This window comes from Anabrus simplex, chromosome 1, assembly GCF_040414725.1.
Source record: "Anabrus simplex isolate iqAnaSimp1 chromosome 1, ASM4041472v1, whole genome shotgun sequence".
NCBI classification, from domain to species: Eukaryota; Metazoa; Arthropoda; class Insecta; order Orthoptera; family Tettigoniidae; genus Anabrus; species Anabrus simplex.
In genome coordinates, this window is record NC_090265.1 from 368,473,508 (window position 1) to 368,496,336 (window position 22,829).

The following is a 22,829-nucleotide window of genomic DNA, read 5'->3' on the forward strand; positions in this document are numbered from 1 at the left end:
AGCAAAAGCTAACCAATGCAGGGACGTGTCCCACCTGGAAGGATCTTCATGATGATAGGCGATAAGTGCGGACCTGAGATTACGATTAACCCGTTCAGCCAGAGATGGTTGAGGGGAATAAGCAGAAGTGGTTACATGAGAGATGGACAAGTCAAAACAGAATTTACGAAAAAGATTTGATGTGAACGCCTTAGCATTATCAGATACAATATATTGGCACGGACCAAAAGAAGCAAAAATAGAATTTAGACAGGAAATGGTGGACTGAGCGGTAGCCAGCTTAGTCGGAAATAACCAAGAAAATCTGGTAAAACCATCTACACATACAAAGATGAATTTGTTGGCATTTCCCTTCGACTGGGGGAAGGGTCCTACATAATCAATATACAGGCGTTCCATGGGGCGCGACGCTTGATGAGAAGACAAAAGGCCTACTTTAGTGGACATGGTGGGTTTACTGAGCAAACAAGATTTACAAGCTTTTACAAGTTCCCGAATTTCACCGTCCATACCTTTCCAGATGAACCTTTCACGAATCTTTTCACGGGTTTTAAAGATTCCAAAATGCCCCCCCAATGGGGTCTCATGATAGTATTTGAAGATCATAGGCACCAGAACAGCTGGAACGACAACTTTCATCATCTTGTCATGCCTCGAAGGGCAACATAAAACACCATTCCTCAGAACATAAGGGACAACATGTTCCCCAGAAGAAAGGGTTTCGATTATCGGAGCCAGCGTCGGATCTTCACGTTGGTATTTCTCGATATCCCTAAAAAGCATGGGAGCATCTGTTAGGATGGCATTAACCTCAGATAGCATGGACTCGGGAGGTGATGAACTGTCGACCTGTTCATGGTTCTCAACGTCGTCTGAAAACATACGGCTGAGTCCATCAGCAACAACATTTTCGGTACCTCTAATATGCCTGACATCAAATTGGAAGGCAGAAATACGGATGGCCCAACGGGCTATACGACCAGTACGACGCGGCCTACCTAAGACCCAGCTTAGGGCTTGATTATCTGTCTCCAGGTCGAATTTGACATGTTCCAGATAGAGACGGAACTTCTCTAAGGCGAATAAGACTGCCAAACCTTCGAGCTCATAGATGGAATACTTGGCTTCTTGAGCCGACAATGTCCTAGACGCATAGGCGATGGGGCGCCTCCCTAGTTCAGTCTCTTGAAGAAGGACTGCAGCTACCGCTGACGACGACGCGTCGGTTTGGACGATGAATTTCTTCGAGAAATCAGGCATAGCAAGTACAGGGGCATTACAAAGTGCTAATTTAAGGTCTTCAAAAGCGGCTTGTTGAGAGGGTCCCCACTCGAATTTGATGCCTTTCCTACGAAGAAGGTTTAAGGGCGCCGCTCTATTAGCGAAGTTAGGAATAAACTTCCTGAAGAAATTCACCATACCAATGAACCTGGCGATGCCTTTAATGTCCTTGGGAGGTTTGAAATCACGGATGGCCTGTGTTCTAGAATGATCGACTGCTACACCATCCGGTGACACAATATGCCCTAGGAATGACATAGAGGGCTTAGCGAAGGCAACCTTGGACAACTTAACAGTTAACCCAGCCTTACGAAGGCGATCGAGAACTTCTCGCAGATGATCTAGATGTTCTTCAAAAGTCTCTGAAAATACGACGACATCATCCAAGTAGTGATATAAGTACTCAAATTTGATGTCGGAGAAGACCCTATCTAGTAGCCTAGTGAGTACAGCTGCTCCGGTGGGGAGCCCGAAAGGCACGCGGTTGTATTCGTATAAATTCCAGTCCGTAGCAAACGCTGTAAGATGTTTAGACTCTTCGGCAAGGGGAATTTGATTATAGGCCTGATTCAAGTCCAAGATGGTGAAGAACTTGGCCTTACGAAACCATGAAAAACAAGAATGAAGGTCAGGAAGGGGCACAGATTGCAACACCACCTTCCGATTGAGAGCCCTGTAATCAATGACAGGCCTGAAGCCTCCTTGGGGTTTCGGGACTAGAAAAATAGGCGATGAATACGCCGACTTAGAGGGCCTAATAATACCATCCTTCAACATCTGATCGATAATTTCTTTCAGAGCCTTCATTTTAGGAGGAGATAGCCTATAAGGTGGAAAACGGACAGGAATTGAATCCGTGACCTCAATTTTGTATTCAATAAGGTCAGTAACACCAAGAGTATCAGAGAACACCTCGGGAAACGACTGACACAGTTTGCGAATACTATCGGCCTGCTCCTCAGGTAGATGTCTAAGGTCTAACAACATCTCATCCTGGGTAGGCGAAATAGAAGAACATGACACAGAATTACACTTTAATAGTGGGATTTTACAACTAGAAGCAAATTTGAATGTGCACGACCTAGACTTGAGATCGAGCACAAGACCAGTGTGAGAAATAAAGTCAGCTCCCAATATAATGGGGCAAGACAATTGCTTGGCCACAAATAATTTAACTTTCCATGTAAACTTAAAAACACGAATTTTGACCAGTAAGGAACCTAGAATTTCTAATGGAGATGAATTAGCCGAAACGTATTGAACAGGAGAAGAGACATAGTCAGGAAGTTTACAAACCGATTTCAATTTAGAATACCATTCAGCCGAAATAATCGAACAAACACTGCCTGAATCTAAGAGAGCTGTTATAGGCTCGTTATTTAACTCAATCTTAAGAAAAGGAACAGGTGCGGGGGTATCCGCCGCAATCCTAAGACATTCTTTAGGGCATTCAAAAGATGAATTTGAAGGCTGATCGTCCTCTGAATTTACAACCTGTTTACCAGGGGCTGAGTCTCGGGAAGATGGATTAGTCGACTCAGCCGAAGCCACTAGTCACTTTTTGTTATTGGCGTAGGTGGAATTTGCAGCAGAAGTTGAGCAGGAGGGGGTGCTATTCGAGTTTGGGCAATTCTTGGCGATATGTGAGAAGGCCCCGCACTTAAAACAGCCTTGTGATGACCCGGCTCCATTCCTCGTCCCACTTGACTTGATCAGTGGACACTTGTTGCGCAGATGATCAGGCGACCCGCAAGCATAACATTTACGGGGATTGACTGGTCGGCGAGGTGGAGGCCGAGTGTTACTAAAGGGGGTTCTTTCGCGACACGCAAAGAATCGGCGTATCTAACTCCTTCCGCTGAAACGGGCAATGCTTCAAGTTCAGAGAAAGTTTGCGGGCACGCCGCGAAACACAAATATGACCTATAGGGAGGTGAAATTCCCTCTACAATAGCCTGTACAATTTGATCTTCAGGAAAATGAAGGGCAAACACCCTAGTATAAAACTTAATGTCCTGTATGAAATCAGCCAAGTTTTCATCCAACCTCTGTACTCGATAATAGTATTTCTGAATCAGAGATGACCTCGCGCGGGCAGGAATAAAATTTGCAAGTAGATGTGCATGAAAATCTTCGATGGATGACTGTTCAGCTATGGCTCTTACTATTTTGTCGGAGAGAATGCCAATTGCATAGGGATAGATGATTTGCAAAATTTGACATGGAGAAAGAGAAAACACGAGGGCATGATCCTGAAATTCCACTAGAAATCTTAAAAATGAAATTACGTCACTGGTGGTATTAACAGAAAACTTGGATATACCTCTGAGCAACATTGCCAATGGATGAGGCAAGCTGCTGAATCCGGGTGACATAGTTGGTAAAGGTTTAAGTGGCAAGGAAGTTAATTCAGAACGGATGTTACTCAATGATGCACGACGTTCAGATTCGTTGTCCAATGGGGCAGGGATAGTTTGAGCAGCAACGGTTATCCTATTAACTTCTCCCTTGGGAGGCGCTTCCTCACTACCTGCATTCACTATGGTGGGTTGATCAGATTTGGGAGGAACTTCCCCAGTTAACAATAGAGTGACCTTACTAGATAATTCGGAAATATTTTCCAGGAGCGTACTAGCTTCCTTCCTCTGAACGTCATTCAGTTTTAGAGACAACAGATCGTTAACCCTATTCGAAAAATGATATAGCCTGCCTTGCACGCGCTTAATTTGATTAGGAGACGGATCATTTTCATCAAAAAAACTAACTACAGAAGCTAGCCCAGTAATATTCTCGACGATCGTGGAAAGAGAGTCATCAATTTCTTTCTCTCCCAAATTGGGGATGGAAATGGGCAAATCAAGGGACTCTCTAAGCTTGTTAGTGTCTACTGCAACCGTGCCTCCAGATTGCACATTTCTGATAGTTAATTCATAGATCAACTCCTCTTTGCGCAAATAATTAAGATGGAGAACATCGCGAGGGCCTGGCATGATAACAGAACAATTTTGAACAAGTCAAAAAAAAAAAATTCCAGCAACTGAGAAAATGGTTAGAGTTCGGATCAAAACAATGTGTAGCCGTCAAAAGGGGCTAAATTGAGACCCATTCAACCACGCTCTGCTACCACTTGTTACCGTGTTTTGGTGGTAGGTAGAGGTGTAAGAAGGTGCGGGCATGAATGGGTCTCAAACTACGGAATCAAAGTTAATGTAAAATTTAACAAGGTTATATTTTCTTTTCAATATTAAGTAATAACAAAGAACAGGTACTTAGTAGCCGAAACACAATTTGAAATGTACAATTACAGGGGTTACAGAGTTTGGGCTTCGAGCCCTGAGTTCACAATTCTTGAGCAACTAGCCCAACTTTCCGATATACAAATTTTAACAAAGGGGCAGAAGACCCCAATCAAACCCTGGAGCACTTGCTCCAAATTACACAGTAAAGCCTCCTCGAGGCACACAACACTCCGTTTCCAAAAGAGCCACTCGCTCTTTAATTTAAGCCTCTCCCAGGCCACACCAAACTCCACCTTCAAGTTGTCCTCAACGGACATAAACACAGGGGTAAAATACCCAATCTACTGAGGTCTATTAAATGAAAAGCAGGTTAATTAAATGACCTCTAAAACAATTTGAGAGGAGGCGAACTTGCACTCCTAATACACTTTGATTTTAAGACCTACTTTGGCTCTTAGGCCACTGATGCAAGGGCTAATCCCATACTACAGAGGTGACTTAGAAAAGAACAATTTGTTTTACGTTATCGAAGAATAGGTTGAGAAAAATAAGTTCACCTCAAAACAATATGAGTGGGAGCTCGAGAGGGTTAGCACTCTCTATCCCAGTATGTAGCTTTACAAGAGAATAGAAGAAAAGAGTAGTTACATTTTAGGAAAAGGTTACATGGTAGAATGCTTCGCGCCCGCCCCGAGAGTTAAACTGCTGAGCAAGAAAAGAATGAATTTATTAATCGGCCATTACCTTATTGTTGACCGCTGCCGAAGAAAGAGGCGCTTCCCGCCTCCTGCTATGTACTTAATACACTGAAAGATGGAACAGAAGTGGCCCGGAGACCCTAAAATCAGCAGTTTATATCCTCTCGCGGAAGGTTCTAGGCGTTAGGGGAATGAAAACACCCTCCCTCAACGTTTTTATTGGATAGGACCCCGCAACAGATTCAAGTTGGGGGAAGATACCCCTGATTGGTCAGAAATTAATTAAAGAAATTCGGGATTGGTTAAATACAAAACAAGGGGAAAAGAGAGGGGTATACAGCCAACTTAAACAATGACAGAAAGAAATTTAACAAAGAACAAACTCTTGAAGTTAAATTTTCTCCAAAAAAAAGGTTCTTTGACTCCTCACTAGGTTGCACTATTGTTGATCTTCAGTAGTGTCCTCTAGAAGAGAAAGTTCACACTTCTTACTTCAAGTGAAACAAAACCACATCAAAAATGACACAGTTCAAAAACTCAAAATTTTCCACGTGGTGACATCTTCTGAGAAAGTAGAGAATTAATAGCGTAGATAAAGTTCAGAGTTCCTCCAGCAGAGGAGTTTCAACAGGCGCACATTTTAAATTAGCGGAGTGGAGGTGTACCGCCCGGTACAATTATTGTTATTATTATTATTATTATTATTATTATTATTATTATTATTATTATTATTATTATTACTGTATTATTTGTGAAAATTATGTAGACTGTGGTTAACGTTGCTTCAGGTGCGGGAGTTTCATCTTGTTTATTACTCGGACTATACTGCAGCTTCTGTTAAACCAGGGAAGTCCAGTGACCTTTCTCCATTCATAATTTTTCTTTCAACCCAAGGTCGTTCTACTGGTCTTGCAGTTCTGTACTGTAGTTCCAATGCTTTTCTTACCCCAGTGCAATATGAACTACCTGCTCATAATGGTACTGTATCTTATTCTTATCCTACCAGCACTGTTTCAGGCATCTGGTCTGGGTTCTGTTGAAATACAGCAAGGTACGTATGGAGTAATCATTTGTGTTAAAAGTACAGTGGCAAGTGAGTGCTTATTGAATCATGTCAACTAAACAAAAATGCGTTGTTGTAAGCATCGGAAAAAATCGAGACAGGTGGAAAATGGTGCGATATTGCAAAATGTTGCTGCGGATTATGGAGTTGGTGCGTCAACAGTAGCGGATTGGGTAAAGACAGAATCTAAATTAATTCAGCATTCCTCTAAGATACCAAACCACAAAACTGAAAGAGTGTGAGTATGAAAAGGGTTTCTGTGCTTAGTGAAGGTAGCGATAGTAATACGAGTCAATAAGCAGATGTAAATATTACGAAAATAAATGTTACGACACACCGTAAGAATTACTAGGTGAGTTTATAGTGCATAGTTCATATTTTCCACTGTATTGTAGCACTTTCCATTGAAATGATTATTTTTTTGAGTATTTGTATGAAAGTTTGACGAAGTTTGTGCCAGTAGTTGCAGTGATATTATCATTTAAGCGCAGTCTTGCATGGACCTTATAAACACAAGCATTCAAATTGTAATTTAAAGATCTGGAGCTAATGTTTATAAGGTAAGTGGATGGGTTAAAACAGGATTTGAAAAGGTCAGTGAAGGATCGACAAAAGGTCAGGTATATAATGCTGATGAAACAGGGTTAAATTTTAAAATGTTGCTTAAAACATCCTTAGCATCAATAACAAAAAAATCTTCAATTCACAAAAAAATAAGGAGAGAATTACAGTTTTAGCATGTGCTAATGTTTCAGGCCCTCATAGGCTGCCACTAATGTGCATAGGATAATCAAAAAACCCAAGAGCTCTTAAAAATATTGCCATCACTGCCTAACCAGTTTATTATAAAGCTAAAAAAAGTGTCTGAATGTCATCGTAACTTTTCGAAGAATAGTTCTTTCAAAAGTTTGTACCAAGCATTGAATATTTTTTGAAGTCTAACGGATTGCCTAGAAAAGCAATTTTTTATGGACAATGCCCCAACACACCCAGGGAAGTTGGAAAGTGGTGATATTGTTGTTCGGTTTCTGCCCCCTAATGTGACGAGCTTAGTTCAACCCATGGACCAGGGTGTTCTGGAAGCATTCAAACGCCATTATCATGCGTTTCTGCTCTGTTCTTAGTGATTGTGAATTATCCGGTGAAAGTCTTACGTGTTTGTTGAAGTCCATGAACATGAAACATGGTTTATTGGTGTGCTCAATCCTGGGAAAAGATTAAATCAGTGACTTTATAATTCCTGGAACAAATTGTATGAAGAGATTTATTTTGGAAGATGAGGAAAATGATGACAACCTGCAAGAGATGGTGAAACAAATTCCAGGGTGTGAGAATGTTAACCAGTGTGAGGTGAATGAGTGGTTACAATCAGATGATGCTGAACTTGATCTAACAGAACAAGAAATAGTGGATTCCATGTTATTGCCAAGGGTTGAAGCATATGGCTCCGACCTTGACAATAGAAGTTCTGAGAATAGAGTTATAGCAGGTAATGGATTTTTAATGTATTGGAGGTAAGATTGATTTCGATTTTTATTAAAACACAGTACCACACACTTTAATTACAGTACCACACGCTTTAATTACAGTACTGTAATAAAATTACTGTATTCAGTTCAGTAGTAACAAAAGAAATTGTTTCATTATTTCAGATTGCTTTGCGCTTTGTTGACCAACACCAGCTGATGTAATGTTCATTAAACGGTGGTGCGACATAGCTGCACGACAGCGCTGCACCAAGAAAATTCATAAGAAAATCACTGATTTTATACAATGGGTGACATTATGTAAACATTTTAATGTTAATATACAGTATGCACCTTTGCTTAACAGAGTTTATGCATTTTTATTTTGACATTGAACTTCCGAAAATATTTACCCTGTGTCATCCGAAACACGAGTCAACCGCCCCCTTTATTTTGCCAAATAGGGTTCTACTGTACATGCATACCATTGAGGTGTGGGTAAATGATTAGATTTACAAGGATATATAATGTGTAAAACGTCCACCAGAGTGCATTCGTGATGGCACCGTTCTGTTGTTAAGTTATTACCAGTCAGACAGTTAAGCAAGTCGTGCAGAGAGGACTACGTACAGCACGAAGCACCAGCGATGCCTCACAAACACGTTAGACAGCTATCCACCAATTGGCAGCGTTTGACAAAGACCACATTGTGGGACTGCCTGAGGCTGTTTGGTCGTATCGTGCAATTGCCAGGCATGTGGGCCATTCAGCTATTATAGTGGCCCGTTGTTGGACTCAGTGGGTACATGAGGGCACTCCATCACGTCGTGCAGATTCAGGTCGACCAAGAAACAGCAGCCCGAGGGAGGACCATTGTATGGTGCGCCAAGCATTGCGGGATCCCATAACTTTGGCATCCGCATCCGCGAACATGTACTGGAGACTCTACAACATCCTGTTAGTTCCCGTGTAGTGTCTCGGCGACTTGTGTCCGCCGGTTTGGGGCCCTACCGCCCCTTGCGTCAGTTGCCATTGACACCAGAACACCCGTGCCTGCGTTTGGAGTGGTGCCTTGACTGGGAAGCATGGACAGACGACGACTGGTGTTGCATGATATTCAGTGATGAATCCCGCTTCTCCATAATCTCTGATGATGATCGTGTATGGGTTAGGCGGCGTTGAGGGCATATTCTGCCCATATTGTCGAAAGAGACACAGGCCTCTTCTTGAAAACTATTTAGGGGTTGTTAAATAAGCTTTTAATGGGCTGGCTAGTTTCTTTTAATTTTCTGTTATGTAATTTATATTTACGTGAACGGCTTTTGTGAATCTATATTCATAGTTTTATTATCATTAATGTTGTTGTGTATTTGGGATTAATTTTATGGTAATTCATGATTTGATTGAGCAATGTATGAAGTGAATTAAAGTGTACTGTATCTTATAGGACATTATTCTTATTGATAAATGATAACCTACTAAAACATCTGGAGTGGCCAAGACACTGCGTAAATTCAGAGAATTTACTGCAGATAACAATATCCCAACCTACCCTCGTGACTTTTAAGTGGGAGTCATTAGGAGCTAATGCAAAAAGTGTGCATTGTTCAGAAATTAAGTAGTGTGGATAAGGGCGAATTTTTAAAACGTGTGTGTGGTCATTGAGGTTGGCTTGGTTAGCTTATTTTTTGTATGTAAATTATGATACCTTCTTTAACATTCAATGATTTGCTTTTATTATAGATGTGTACAAGTTTTAGATCTTGTGTTCATATCTGTGAAGTGGTATGAGCTCTCATGTGTGTTCGCCAAATGCTGGGTGTTGTATCTAATTGCGCTTTGTGTTCTTCATACCGCGCGTGAAAATTACGTTTTGTCTGGCCAATGTACATGGTGTTACAATTTGGTTCTTGGCATTTTTTTATAAATTCCATATTTGAAAAAATTGTCAGTTTTATTCAGATTACATTTATCAGTTTGTTTCTGTAATGTGTTGTTTGTTCTGAATGCTATTTTAAATCCTTCCTTTTTCAACACATTGGCTATTTTGTACGTATTCTTATTCATGAAATTAAGACCCACATTTTTATTGTTTTTGGGGAGGGTTTTTTTTTTTCTTTTTGTTGGAAGCACATGCTTCCCTTACTGCACAGTCACTGTATTGTCCTACATAAGAGGCTTGCAGTGGTGTCTCAATGGTGCTGTAACTGCCAGCATCTTAGAAAGGTGTAGCAGTCCAACTGATGAGCCCGCTGTTACACTGGGGCGAAACGCTGGTAATTTCATGATTGAAAAGGCCTAAAAGCTTAAATGTTTTTAATTATTTTACTTTACTAAAAGGCAAGTAATGAAACTAGAGATATGAAATTATACAAGTATTTTTTTCTCTTTATGGCAAAAGTGATATGTATTAAAATTGGCATTTGCCAGGCTGAGTGGCTCAAACGGTTGGCAGGATCAATCCTGGCTCCGCCTGGTGTTATATGAAGGTGCTCAAATACGTCAGCCTCGTGTTGGTAGATTTACTGGCGTGTAGAAGAACTCCCGCAGGATTAAATTCGGCACCTCCAAAAACTGTAAATGTAGTTAGTGGGATGTAAAGCAAATAATATATTATTATTATTATTCATACACTTCTCCACAGGAAATATGGGTAGTAATGGGGCACGGGATGCACCAAGTGCCTTACATAATTAAACTATTTACACATTATAATACAAACGTTGATGTACAGGTATATACAAAACTGTAGATCACGGGATCTTCATTCTTGCGAGAGGAATGATCGCACAATGTTGCATGTTGACAGGAGGACAGAATGTTGCATAATTTTGTAGATGTTCGGTGGAAGACCCAGTTCTCGCAGACTCTTGTGAAGTGTGTGTGGAATGAGGCCGTTGACTGACAGAATCACAGGAACTATTCGTACCAGTTTCATTATTATTTATTATTATTATTATTATTATTATTATTATTATTATTATTATTATTTATTTATTTAAAATTGGCATTATGTAGCATTAAATACCCTAAGACAATATAGCAGTTATAACCAGTATCTTGTTTTGATCTTTTATTAGGATTATTTGAGAGAAATTAAAATTATGTGCCTGTATAAATGAAAATACAAATCTAACCAATATTACAGTGTTATGTTAAATAACCAAACCAGTAATAGTTTTGATATTGTTGCCAAGGAAAGAAGATAGAAACAAACCTGATAATGCACAGAAGTCATTTATAGCCACAAATGCCTTCAAGTTTTGTTCATACATCTGAATTAAAGAATAACATTCCACAAGTTTCAAGAATTTCTTCTTTGTTTTCCAGTATAACACTGAATGAACGTTTTATTTTTAAATTTAATGACAACTCGCAATTATTGTAGGCCTAATATAAAAATAAACAAAATGTTACAAACACCTTCATATTGGTGCTCCCCTTCAGCCTTCCAAAGAAACGTCAAACCCTGTCCCCTGTAGCAAGTGTGCATGCGTCATCAGCTGGGAGCCAACTTTATTTTCATGATTGTAATTTACATGTCAGCGATTAAGTTACCTATTTTTCATAAAATGATTCAATTCATGAATAGTGGATGAAGAATGTACACAAAGTTCCCAAAAACTTTGTATGCACCGTAAAGAACAAAACTAAGTCTAAAAATTTCTTTTTCAATTCTAAATAATGAAACATTACACATTCTTTTGCTGAAAATACAGGTTATTGCTGTAATATCCACTTACAGAATTAATTTGCAATAAGAGAATTGGCCTTAAGAGATTTTCGATTGTTACAAGATGTAAAGGATAGTGAAAAGAAATGGCTTAAAAATCATTCTTTTTATTTTCATTGCGTATAATCGTGGTTGCAATATTTTGATGCCTCAATGTATAGCATGAGGTTTACATAAAGAAAAATGTCCAAATACAATACCAGTATTTTATTATTATGCTTTCCTCCTATTTTTTGTTACCCACATTTATCATTTTCCTGCATCCATCGTCATTTTCCCCTCTCCCTTGAAAAGCGATGCATCAAGATTTTACTGTACTCAGGACACAAAGAAAATTTAGTGAAGTTGCAGAAATTACTTTGCAGTGAAATGAATATTACTAACATTTAGTTCATTATTGCGTGTAAATACTGTGTTGTAAGGAAATCTATGGACATTATTTTCTTATAAACACTTTGTTAGTTTTGAAGCATGCTGGTAGTATATGATAGTTATGTGTTCAGCCCTAAGGCTGGTTGGATCCTCCTAAAGTCTAGACGTCACTGAATATGTCCTCTTCACTTTCATATTATCAAAATCAAGGATGAAGCTTAGACAGAAAAATGAAAGCAACAAACTTGATCTAGCCTATACTGGTGGACATGTTGCAAAGAAAACACTTCTCTTACCGTAAATGGATTAGAGCAAGATATTAGATTAAAATTCCATGAAACTCGGTGTGGGTGTTATAATTTATTGAGAGGGATAGTGACTCTGTCCTGTCCCCTAATTTTTAGTTTATTAGTATATTTCTTCTCAGTTATGGAATGGACTTCTACATTTTTTTTTTTTTTTTTTTTTTTTTTTTTTTACAATTGGTTTTATGCCGCACTGACACAGATGGTGACAATGGGACAGGAAAGTGCTAGGAGTGGAAAGAAAGCGTCCCTAGCATTTGCCTAGAGGCACTTCTGCTTAATTCAGCTTTAATATATAAGTTAGTGTAAGGTAGGATTTTTCCCTCTTCCACCACTTCTGTTATTTGCATGGCATTTATTTGAGTATGTTGTACATTGTCTTGGAATTTCAGCACGACCGAGTTTTTCATTGGTGACAATATTTTCCCCATTCGATTGTGAAGTAACTGCCCCTAACTGGCATTGTCTTGTGTTGTTTTGAGATCTCCTTTTCTGCAAGTTTATTTCTGAACTAATTTTTTGTTATGTAATTTCTTTAAATTTATAAAATTGATTGATTGATTGATTGATTGATTGATTGATTGATTGATTGATTGATTGATTGATTGATTGTTTCATTCATTCATTGATGTGCAGTGGTGATTATCACGGATTAAATCATGTCTCAGGCTCTAAGACATGTCAAAAATGTTTATAAACATTCTGAAAGGTGAATACATTTCATCATGCTTGTTCATATTGTGCTGTATAACAACAAATAAAAAGAGAAACCTTCTGAATTAATCACATTAGTCAAAATCTTGTTTATTTTCAGATACTTGATCGCTTGGCAGATATCATGACATTTGGTGCACTTGAGCGCTGCCCACAATGCAAGAATGGTCAGTTTGTGTATAGGTCTGGTGTGGGGTACCAGTGTCTTGGTGATCTGACTGACTGGTCAAAATGCCAACATGTTGTAAAAGAACCTAAGCGGGTTCCATTCAAAGTTCCGAAAGAGCTGAAGGAAGAGCACAGTTTTTTGTGAGTATGCAGATATGGTCCTATTTATCTTGTTTTGAATTTGGCTAGTAAGTACTTTTTTTTAATATATGTATTTTATCCTCTATGAACATTACTGTAGTTGTTAATTTCATTACTGTATAGTGAGGTTATCTAGCAACTGAAAGTAGAGTTACTCTAAAATCATTTCCACATAAAAAATAAAAATTACAGTGTTGTAAGCAAGCAATAATGAATGACGTGTGCTGCGTATCATATCATAATCTTCTTTCACTACCGAGCTCGATAGCTTGAGTCGCTTAAGTGCGGCCAGTATCCAGTAATCGGGAGATAGTGGGTTCGAACCCCACTGTTGGCAGCCCTGAAGATGGTTTTCCATGGTTTCCCATTTTCACACCAGGCAAATGCTGGGGCTGTACCTTAGTTAAGGCCATGGCCGCTTCCTTGCCACTCCTAGGCCTTTCCTATCCCATCGTCGCCACAAGACTTACTTTTGTCGGTGCGATGTAAAGCAAAATAGGATCTTTCACTAATAGATTTGTGTTGAGACAAAATTTAACCTACCTCTTTGAATGATATTGAGAAGTAATCCGGTTTTTCATCCACATTTTGTAAGTTAACTGGAGAATTATGCTCAGTTACATTGGAAGCTTTCACGACCGCATTGTACTTTAGTTTGTGTCAAATACATACAGTATATGCCAAAGAGATGTTAAGTAAAGTACGGAACAAAAATGGCCTTTGGACAGTGGTTGGAAATGAACCCACAAAGTACTTGACACAACCTGCTGTAAAAAATTGAACATTAATCCAAACTCATTAACATTCTTTAATTGCTTATTTTTCCATGTTGACATGGGATGTGTAGCAATATTATGTCCTAGGCCTTAACATTTTTTTTTGTGAGTAATGCTCTATATATAGGCTCATATAATCTGTATTTCTGTTGGGGACAAGAAAAGAGAACATGTTAAATGAGAAAACGTACTGTTGAATACACAAATAAAAACTACCCAACAGGATATGTAAACACGTGATTTTTTTTTTTTTTTTAGATGTGTATCCATTTTACGTTGTGTTTATAAGGGTATTGTGAAAAGCTGTATATGCCGTTTCTGAAGATTAGAGGAGAGTATTAAAAGATGTTACATGAGAACATCTGCACAAGGGCCTGTGAAAGAATTAACGTATTATTGCTGGTCATACTCTTTCTAAAACAATTAGTTGAAGCCTTGTAAGCCTTGTATTTTGGACCAGTGGGTTGTTATACAGTACATATTTTCTAGTCACACTCTTTGACCATGAATCACTCGGAGGTTTTGCTCTCCCATGTGCGAGAGAACGACTTTGGTCGCATCTTTAATGCAACAATACTTCAGCAATACCTGGGTATTGGTTTGAACCATTTCGAATTGAAGGAGCAAGATTTAACATTAACGACAACTCTCCGTTTTAAAGATGCTGATGCCTGTCCACTATCTGAAGAATTTTTATTTTATCTTCATTAGTAAGCAATTTCACAACTTGTTCCATATTCGTAACTAGGCTGTCACCACACTATTCAACTTCTCACAGTTATGTTCCTAATCTGCACGTAGGCTATCACACAACAAAATAATATTCACTGCCCCTCCCTGTACAACTAAACAGAGAAATAAATTTGACTGGAATGAAAAATATAAGTACAAACAGTTTCACTGGGATGTTCAGCAGTGTAACTGCTAACTGGGAAGCAAACCTGAACTTCCTTGACGCTAACAGCTTGCTCCCCAAAGTGCAATATACCCTGTGATAAAATCCATATCAAAGTTTGGCCTTCACAGATCTGGTAATTCTATCCAACAATAGGCAAGAAGCAATTCAGTCCCTGGAAAAACCTCATGCAATTGCATCTAAAACTGGACTCAATCTAATGTGAGAAAACCCAATACATGGAAGGATTTCCTCATTACATAGACAAACAACCTTTGGTACTCAACTTGGCAAACTCCCTCAGGTAAATAATTTCAAATACGAGAAATTATCCAATCATCTGGATTAAATCGTGAAGCAAACGGAGAGAATTTCTCAATTACAAAAAAGCCTATAGAATCACATGTAATGGGTGCCAAAAAAAAAAAAAGAATATATGACTGAACATTCCATTAAAACACTCATCGTCATCAGTGTCCCACTCCAGGGTGTGTGGTTAACAAGCCTCCTCCACTCCTTTCTGTCCTTCCACTTTTCCTGCTCCATTACTTCCACCACATCCAATCCAGCTTCTCTAATGTCCTTCCAAATCTGATCCATCCACCTTCTTCTTGGTCTTCCAACTGGCCTCTTTCTCTTAACTTCTCTTTCCAATTCCCTTCTTGCTACCCGTTCCTTTCCCTTTCTTTTTACATGTCTGAACCATCAGTCTTGCTTTCTGTATGTTCTGTATTAATGGTTCTGTATTTAGCTCTTCTCTGATTCTAATATTTTGAATTCTATCTCTTCTTGTCTTTTTAACCGATGTTCTTAAAAATTTCATTTCTACTGCAATTAAAACACTATAACACAGTAATTAAGCCTAAAGCATTATACGCATGAGAAACTTTGATCATTGGAGGCAGGTCAGTTACTAAAAATTTGGAAAAGCAAAAAAGGAAAATCCTTTGGAAATTCTTTGGCCCAGTACGCATAGAAGGGGTGTGGGTGAAAAGGAGGTCTCTTGATTTATACCAGGATTCTGAGAAAATATCACACTATTAGAAAGAGACGATTGAAACTTTATGGCCATATTCAAAGAATGGACAATGAAAGACTTACTAAAAGATAATTATGCCTCCTCATGAAAAGTCAAGAATAATTGGATAATCAAAATTGAAAAAAAAAAAAAAAAAAGAAGTTCAAGAAATTAGCATAACAGGTGAAATTATGTGGGTCAGGCCTAGTTTTAGAATGATGGTGAACTAACATAATTTTGCTGAAAAACCCAAGATGAGAACAATTGGTAGGAAATCTGCCACCTGGGCAACTGCCGTGTGGGTGGGGGCAGTAGAATAACACCCACGGTATCCCCTGCCTGTCATAAGTATGGAAGAAAAATCGCAAAGAGTGTATGGAGTGATTCTTGGAAAAGAAGAAAGCAAATTCATCTGCTAAATAAGTTTAATCATGCTCCTCAGTTAGGCACAACATTATGAAAAAATTACAGCTGTCTTTTATTCACCAACTATTTTTTCCCCCTGTGGGTTGGGTTGGTAGAATAACAAAATCGACAAACTTGACCATATCGGTCCTTAATTGGCCCGTATTGACTCGTAATAATAATGTACAACGGGTGATTGTTTTTTCCGCCCTGTCAATATATTATTAATATTAAATAATTAATGTAATTAATATTAATATTGGTCTGCCCTGTCAATATATTATTAATATTATAAAATAATTAATATTATTAAATAATAATATATTGCCAGGGCGTACCAAACAATCACCCTTTGTACATTATTGTTGGTAGAATAACATCCACGTTATCCATTGCCTGTTGTAAGAGGCAACTAAATAGGGCTTCAGAGGCTCTTAAATTATTTAAGACCGAGCTCGATGGCTGCAGTTGCTTAAGTGCGGCCAGTGTGCAGTATTCGGGAGATAGTGGGTTCGAACCCCACTGTCGGCAGCCCTGAAGATGGTTTTCCGTGGTTTCCCCATTTTCACACCAGGCAAATGCTGGGGCTGTACCTTAATACCACGAACGCTTCCTTCCCACTCCTAGCCCTTTCCTGTCCCATCGTCGCCATATGACCTATCTGTGTCCGTGTGACGTAAAGCAACTGGTAGGAAATCTGCCACCTGGGCAACTCCCCTGTGGGTGGGGGCAGTAGAATAACACCCATGGTATCCCCTGCCTGTCATAAGTATTGCGTACCTTCAGGGTATCTACACGCGATGGTGTTATACGACACGGGACATAGAATAAACAAACATTCACATCAAAATACAAGAAATCGCGATGTTGTTACATGACACGGGACAAACAATAAACATTCACAAAATACAAGAAACGGAAGCACACTTACCTTAAGTCAATCCCTAGAAAAATGTTGTGAGATTGAATAAGACAAAAAACCAGGCCCAAGGAGATCAGGCAAATCAAGTAATTAAAATTAGGAACCTGAACCACTGACTGAAATGAAAACACTAGTTCAAGAGAATATTAAAAAAAAAAAAAAAAAAAAAAAAAAAAACATTGGTTGAAAAGGATTTGATTTACAACGCCAGTCAATATTCCCGGTAATTACGAAATGAAATTGATATAATTTTAAAATCTTCAACCTGATGTAGGTTAAGATCAACAACTGAAACTCTTAAAATATATATTTACAGATACAATGCTTAATCAGGTCAATAATTCAATAAAGTGCATTTCTTCTGATACCAAACAAGAAATTAGTTGAGTTGAAAACGGCCTTGCTTCAAGACTTGAAAACATAATAGTGGAAAAATAAGATGGAATAACTTAAACCATCAAAGTAAGAAAAAGTCAAGAATTCCGTTGAGCAGAACTAAACAAGCATGTATTATGCAGCACATTAATAAGATTCAAAATGTGGACATTGAACAGACAGTCAAATGTAATAAGGGATGCTCCAAATATACATACAATTCAAAATGAAACAATTCAACTAAAACTAAATAGTACTTTCACAGTTCCCGGCATCCCCAAATGCAATTCTTTCAGAATCAGAACAGAAGAACAGCCTGAACCTTCTTATATCATAGATCCACATATCAAAACAACAGGACTCGCCTCCAAAAGCAATTCATCGCAGTCATGGCAACCCGATCACGTGGCATAGAAGGAAAGAAGGCAGCCCATATCATAACTGAAGCTAGATACAAGAAACTATTTTCAAATCATTTCATTTAAAAGTAACCTTTGGAGGTATACAAGAAATAAAGTATGAGTTAAGAAGGAAATCAAGTAACCTAAATCACCATCGAATCAATGTAATAAGAAAATGAAGTTACCAAGGTAATTCAAATAATAAACAACGTTCACATGGACAGCCCATACAATAGAATGTCTTAAAATGACCTCATATAATCAGAATCTGCAGTAGAGATAATAATAATTTCGAACTTTTAATTTACAGGATAGGTCAGAGATGTTAAGTTCAAAATATGATTTGGGTCGAGTAAGTTACTTTCTCATTACGATATAAATATATCCTCTAAAGGAATTTTATACATTGTTACCGAAAAATATTACTACTTAAATTACAATCAAGTGAAACCCATATTGAATTTCTAATGATAATTCCAAAAGTCCTAATCGATTTAAAATAAATTACAGTAAAACCTCTCTATAACAAACACCTTCGGGACCGAAAAAGAAGTCCGTTATGAAGGGGTGGCCGCCCGAGAGAGGTTATGAAACTGGTACCATTAAACATAAGTTGAAACACAATAACCCATGTATTGTATGTGTTAACAATTCTCGCAAATGTACCTTTAATTGTATACTGTATACAATATTGTACAATATACCACACTGTACTCGCATGAGGAAGTTTTAGATGGGCTACTGCAGCTGCGATGTACTGTATTAAAGAGACAAAGGCACTTCTATGAAACCTCTATTGAGCACACTGTACACTATTACCCTTCTCCATGTTAAAATTACGAAGAACATTCCAGTTTTTGAAACTTTAAATCAATACATAGATGTAGCAATCTCTAGCACAGTACAGAACTACCATAGATAGTTGCAGTTGCTCACTGTCACAAATACCAACGACCCCTAACGATGTTCAAAATATTCTCAATAGTCTCCCAACAAACTGCCCCACCGGGCCCAATAATATTAGCCCTATATTCCTCAAAAATACTTCTGCATTTCTCTGTGCACCGTTATCTACAATTTTAAACCTGTGTATGGCTACTGGTACAATCCTCGGCAGCTGGAAACAAGCTGATATCACACCTATTTTCAAATCTGGCTACACACATGATATCTCATCATACCGCCCAATATCTATCGTTCCAATACTATCCTCTGTCCTTCAAAGATTAATCCACCGCGGGCTCCTCTTCTTCATACAGCCGTACCTATCTGAAGAACAACACCGATTCACTCCCGGAAAATCATGCCTCACTAACCTCAAGTTCTCAATCACCACATCATTTCAGCAATACAAAATAAATCTCAGATGTAATCTACATAGATGTGGCCAAAGTATTCGACTCAGTCGATCACGCACTTTTTCTTCATCTCGCCTTCTTCATCTCGCTACCAGATTTATTATCCATGGCCTCATCTTGTCATTGATAACAAGTTTCCTCTCCGGCAGAAAACAAAGAGTGATACTCCCTGAATCTGCTTCATCATGGTTATCTGTGTTATCAGGTGTATCTCAGGGCAGTATTCTGGGACCCCTACTCTTTGTTCTCTATATCGATGACATAATTCTTTGCACTCAAAATAGTCGGTGTTCTCTCCTCTTGTATGCCGACGACCTGAAAATCCTAAGAGTAGTGTCTACACCTGATGACTGTGATGAATTACAGACTGTTCTCACTTCGTGTGGTCACTGGTTTAAGAAATGGAGTCTTTCTCCCAGTGTTAAGAAGTGCAATACAATCTCCTTTTCATTGCTGAAGCAAGGAATGAACACTGCCTATACCATCCAGGGAAATACATTGCAATTGGCTTCTCAGGTAAGAGACCTAGGAGTTATAATAGACTGTAAACTAACCTTCTCCGCTCATATTCAGTCTATAAAATCCTGTGCTATGCGTACCCTAGGCATTCTTTATAGGTTCACTGAAATTAATTATATTAACGCCTTAAAATTATACTTTATCTCGTATGTCGTCCCCATTATTAACTTTTGTTCTACATCTGCTATAACAAACGTATCTCAACTAAATAGTATTTTTAACTTTTTCACTTTCATTGTTACGACTCGCAATCCTGTTTTTAAGAACAAAACTAAATCTGATATTATGAACTACCTAGGTATACTTGACCTGAGAAGCCGTTTACAGTTCTCCGATCTAGGTATGTTACCTTCACAAAATAATCAATGGCTACACCAAATGTAATACTCTTCCGGCGTACTTCCCTATACAGGTCCCTCTCCGCCCTACACGCAACCGGTGCACTTGTCATGTGTCCCATCCATGCCTAACCTTACAACAACGCTCTATCTTCCACCGTCTCCCTACTCTTGGTAACTCACTACCTGATATCGACATATTCATACCTTTCACATCCTTCAAACAAAAAGATTAAAAGATTCCTTTGAAATCCTCTCCAGGTGTCCATTTTCTTCCGTCCCTCCTACCCTCGACTTTCTTCTTCCTAATTTTTGTAACCGACACTTGCCAGTTATTGTTGTCATTTTTACATTATTGTTAATAATTGTTAATTTACTGTTGTTACTTAATATTGTGTATACCTTTGTTATCTTTTATACTTATTTAAAATTATTAGTGTAAAATGGCTCTCCATAGGCTGTATCTAATAAATAAATAAATAAATAAATAAATAAATAAATAAAAGAGAGTGAACTGTTTTAGAACCTGGTGGCAGAAAGCATTAAAAATGGGAATAAGAAAACAAATTATAGCCTACACATTGTATATCCTCCTTTGTGTCTACTCCAGCACGATTAAGATAAGTTCCAGATTTCAAGTTCCTAAGTATTTAAACAGAAGTATTTATTTCTAAATATTTGAGTGTGATTTGATGGAATCTGATGATGTTCTTTCAAGAACAAAACATGTCATTCTATTTTAAGGTGTTTCTTTTGCAGGTCTAATACTATTACCACATGTTTTCTCTTTCAGGTAGTAGGTTATAAATTTATGTACTCAGTTATTTTCAGCAGACTGTAGAGTCTAGCAGTTATAAATTGACTGAGTCGAAATTTCAGATATAGTAAATGAAACATGCAATATAAAAACAGAAACATTGTAAAAAATTTGCAAGTAACAACCACCATCACCACTATCTTAAGTGGGCTGCTGTTCTATCTGTCCCAGGATACATAAATTACTTGTAATTTATCGCACTTGTTATTCACAGAAAAAATTGCACGCTGCTCATAATGCAAATTCTAATTGTGTAAATTGGCTACTGCAAACATGCTTCTGTTTCCACAAGCATCTTTTTTCTCACTAAGGCAGTAATGTTTTGAATCTTGCCCATTGCACGTGGGAAATTTAAAATGAAATGTTATTTCTTTGTGGTTCAAATTCTGCATCAAAGTGTAAGTCCAATTGATGTGATGATCTTACCCATAGTTGTATAAAATTACAAGCTTGTTAGCTTTCCCTGATATCTTCCTTTTTTATGTCTAGGATTGGGATGGACATCACTAATTTATCCCTGTTTTGTAAATTACCTATTATATTATCTGTATAATTCATAATATGCATAGAAATGAAATGTGATTTGCTCAGGCCCTGATTGCAAATCAGATGCAAGCTCTCATTAGGCATTGACATATTTTGCTCAATTATAGCTAGCTAGTATAGCTAGTACTATTCATGAATGGTTACACGGGCCGTGAAAGTCTAAATGATAATATGGCTAGTACTGTAAATTTAGACATATTTATGATCAGAATTGTAGATATGCTCAAGAAAGACATCATTGTAATATCCGTATTTAAAAAAAATGTATTTATTAGAACAGGGACTGGGACTTGGAGAGAATTGTTGTGATCCTAATCATCAGTAAAATGCAGGGAGGATTTACTAAGCAGCTTCCTCCGAATAACTTACCATGCTGTGATGCAAGGTTGAATGGAAATACAGGTTTTCACTGTGCTAGATGTGTGTACATAAATTGCATAAATACATTTATATGAATAGTATTCATTGTGATCTAAAATAAAGATATAATATTCTATGAATTTGCTCCTGTTTCAGAGCGTCGTACAAGTATGTCCCTCGGACAAGATTGTTTAATCAAACTGCTCCATCCACGTCTGCAGTAAAGAAGGAAGAAAATGCAGGGTAAGTTGGATTAAGGAATTGTATTTCAATCATAGAGCAAGAAGGGGAAAGCATTTTTAAATGAATCGGCCTGTTCTAGTTATGTTCAGCAATGTATTAATCATAATTGATACCAGAGTATCAGAACATTAATTTATATCCATTTTCTTTGGCCCTTAACCAATTTATTGAAAGTATTTTTGGTTTTGATTTAACTTCCTAAAGAAAATGTAAAGATGGGAAATAGCTAACATCGTGGTGGAGTGATGAAGTTAGAGCAGCTTGTAAATGTAAAAAGACGACATACCCGAATTAGCTCCAAACAAGGATTGATGCAGAAAGGGAAGTGTATGTAGATGAAAGAAACAGAGCGAAACAAATAATTGTTAAATCCAGAAGTCGTGGGAAGATTTAGATAATAACCTGTAAAGGCTAAGTCAAGCAGCAGCAGAAACTTTTCTGGACAGTAATAAAGAATCTTAGAAGGGGAGGAGAAGGAAATTAATAGTGTTTTGGGTAAACCAGGGTAATCATAGGACAGATATAAGGAATACAGTATAAAACCGATTTTGCATGACCTTAGCGTAAACCCGCATTTAACGGAAGAAATTTCTAGTTCTGACTATTATTCCATAAGAGCAATGCAATTTTATATTTGATTTAACGTAATTCACATTAGGGCAAAACCTGCATGTAA

The 22,829-nt window shown here is 38.0% G+C and overlaps 1 protein-coding gene across 1 annotated transcript in view; it reads left to right on the forward strand.

The window, feature by feature from the left end:
* Parp1 (Poly-(ADP-ribose) polymerase) overlaps window positions 1-22,829 on the forward strand; it is a 271,411-nt gene that overhangs the window by 107,056 nt on the left and 141,526 nt on the right. Inside the window, exons 6-7 of the mRNA XM_067134916.2 lie at window positions 12,972-13,180; window positions 22,067-22,153. Of these exons, the coding sequence (XP_066991017.2) occupies window positions 12,972-13,180; window positions 22,067-22,153 (296 nt within the window). The remainder of the gene's footprint in view (window positions 1-12,971; window positions 13,181-22,066; window positions 22,154-22,829) is intronic.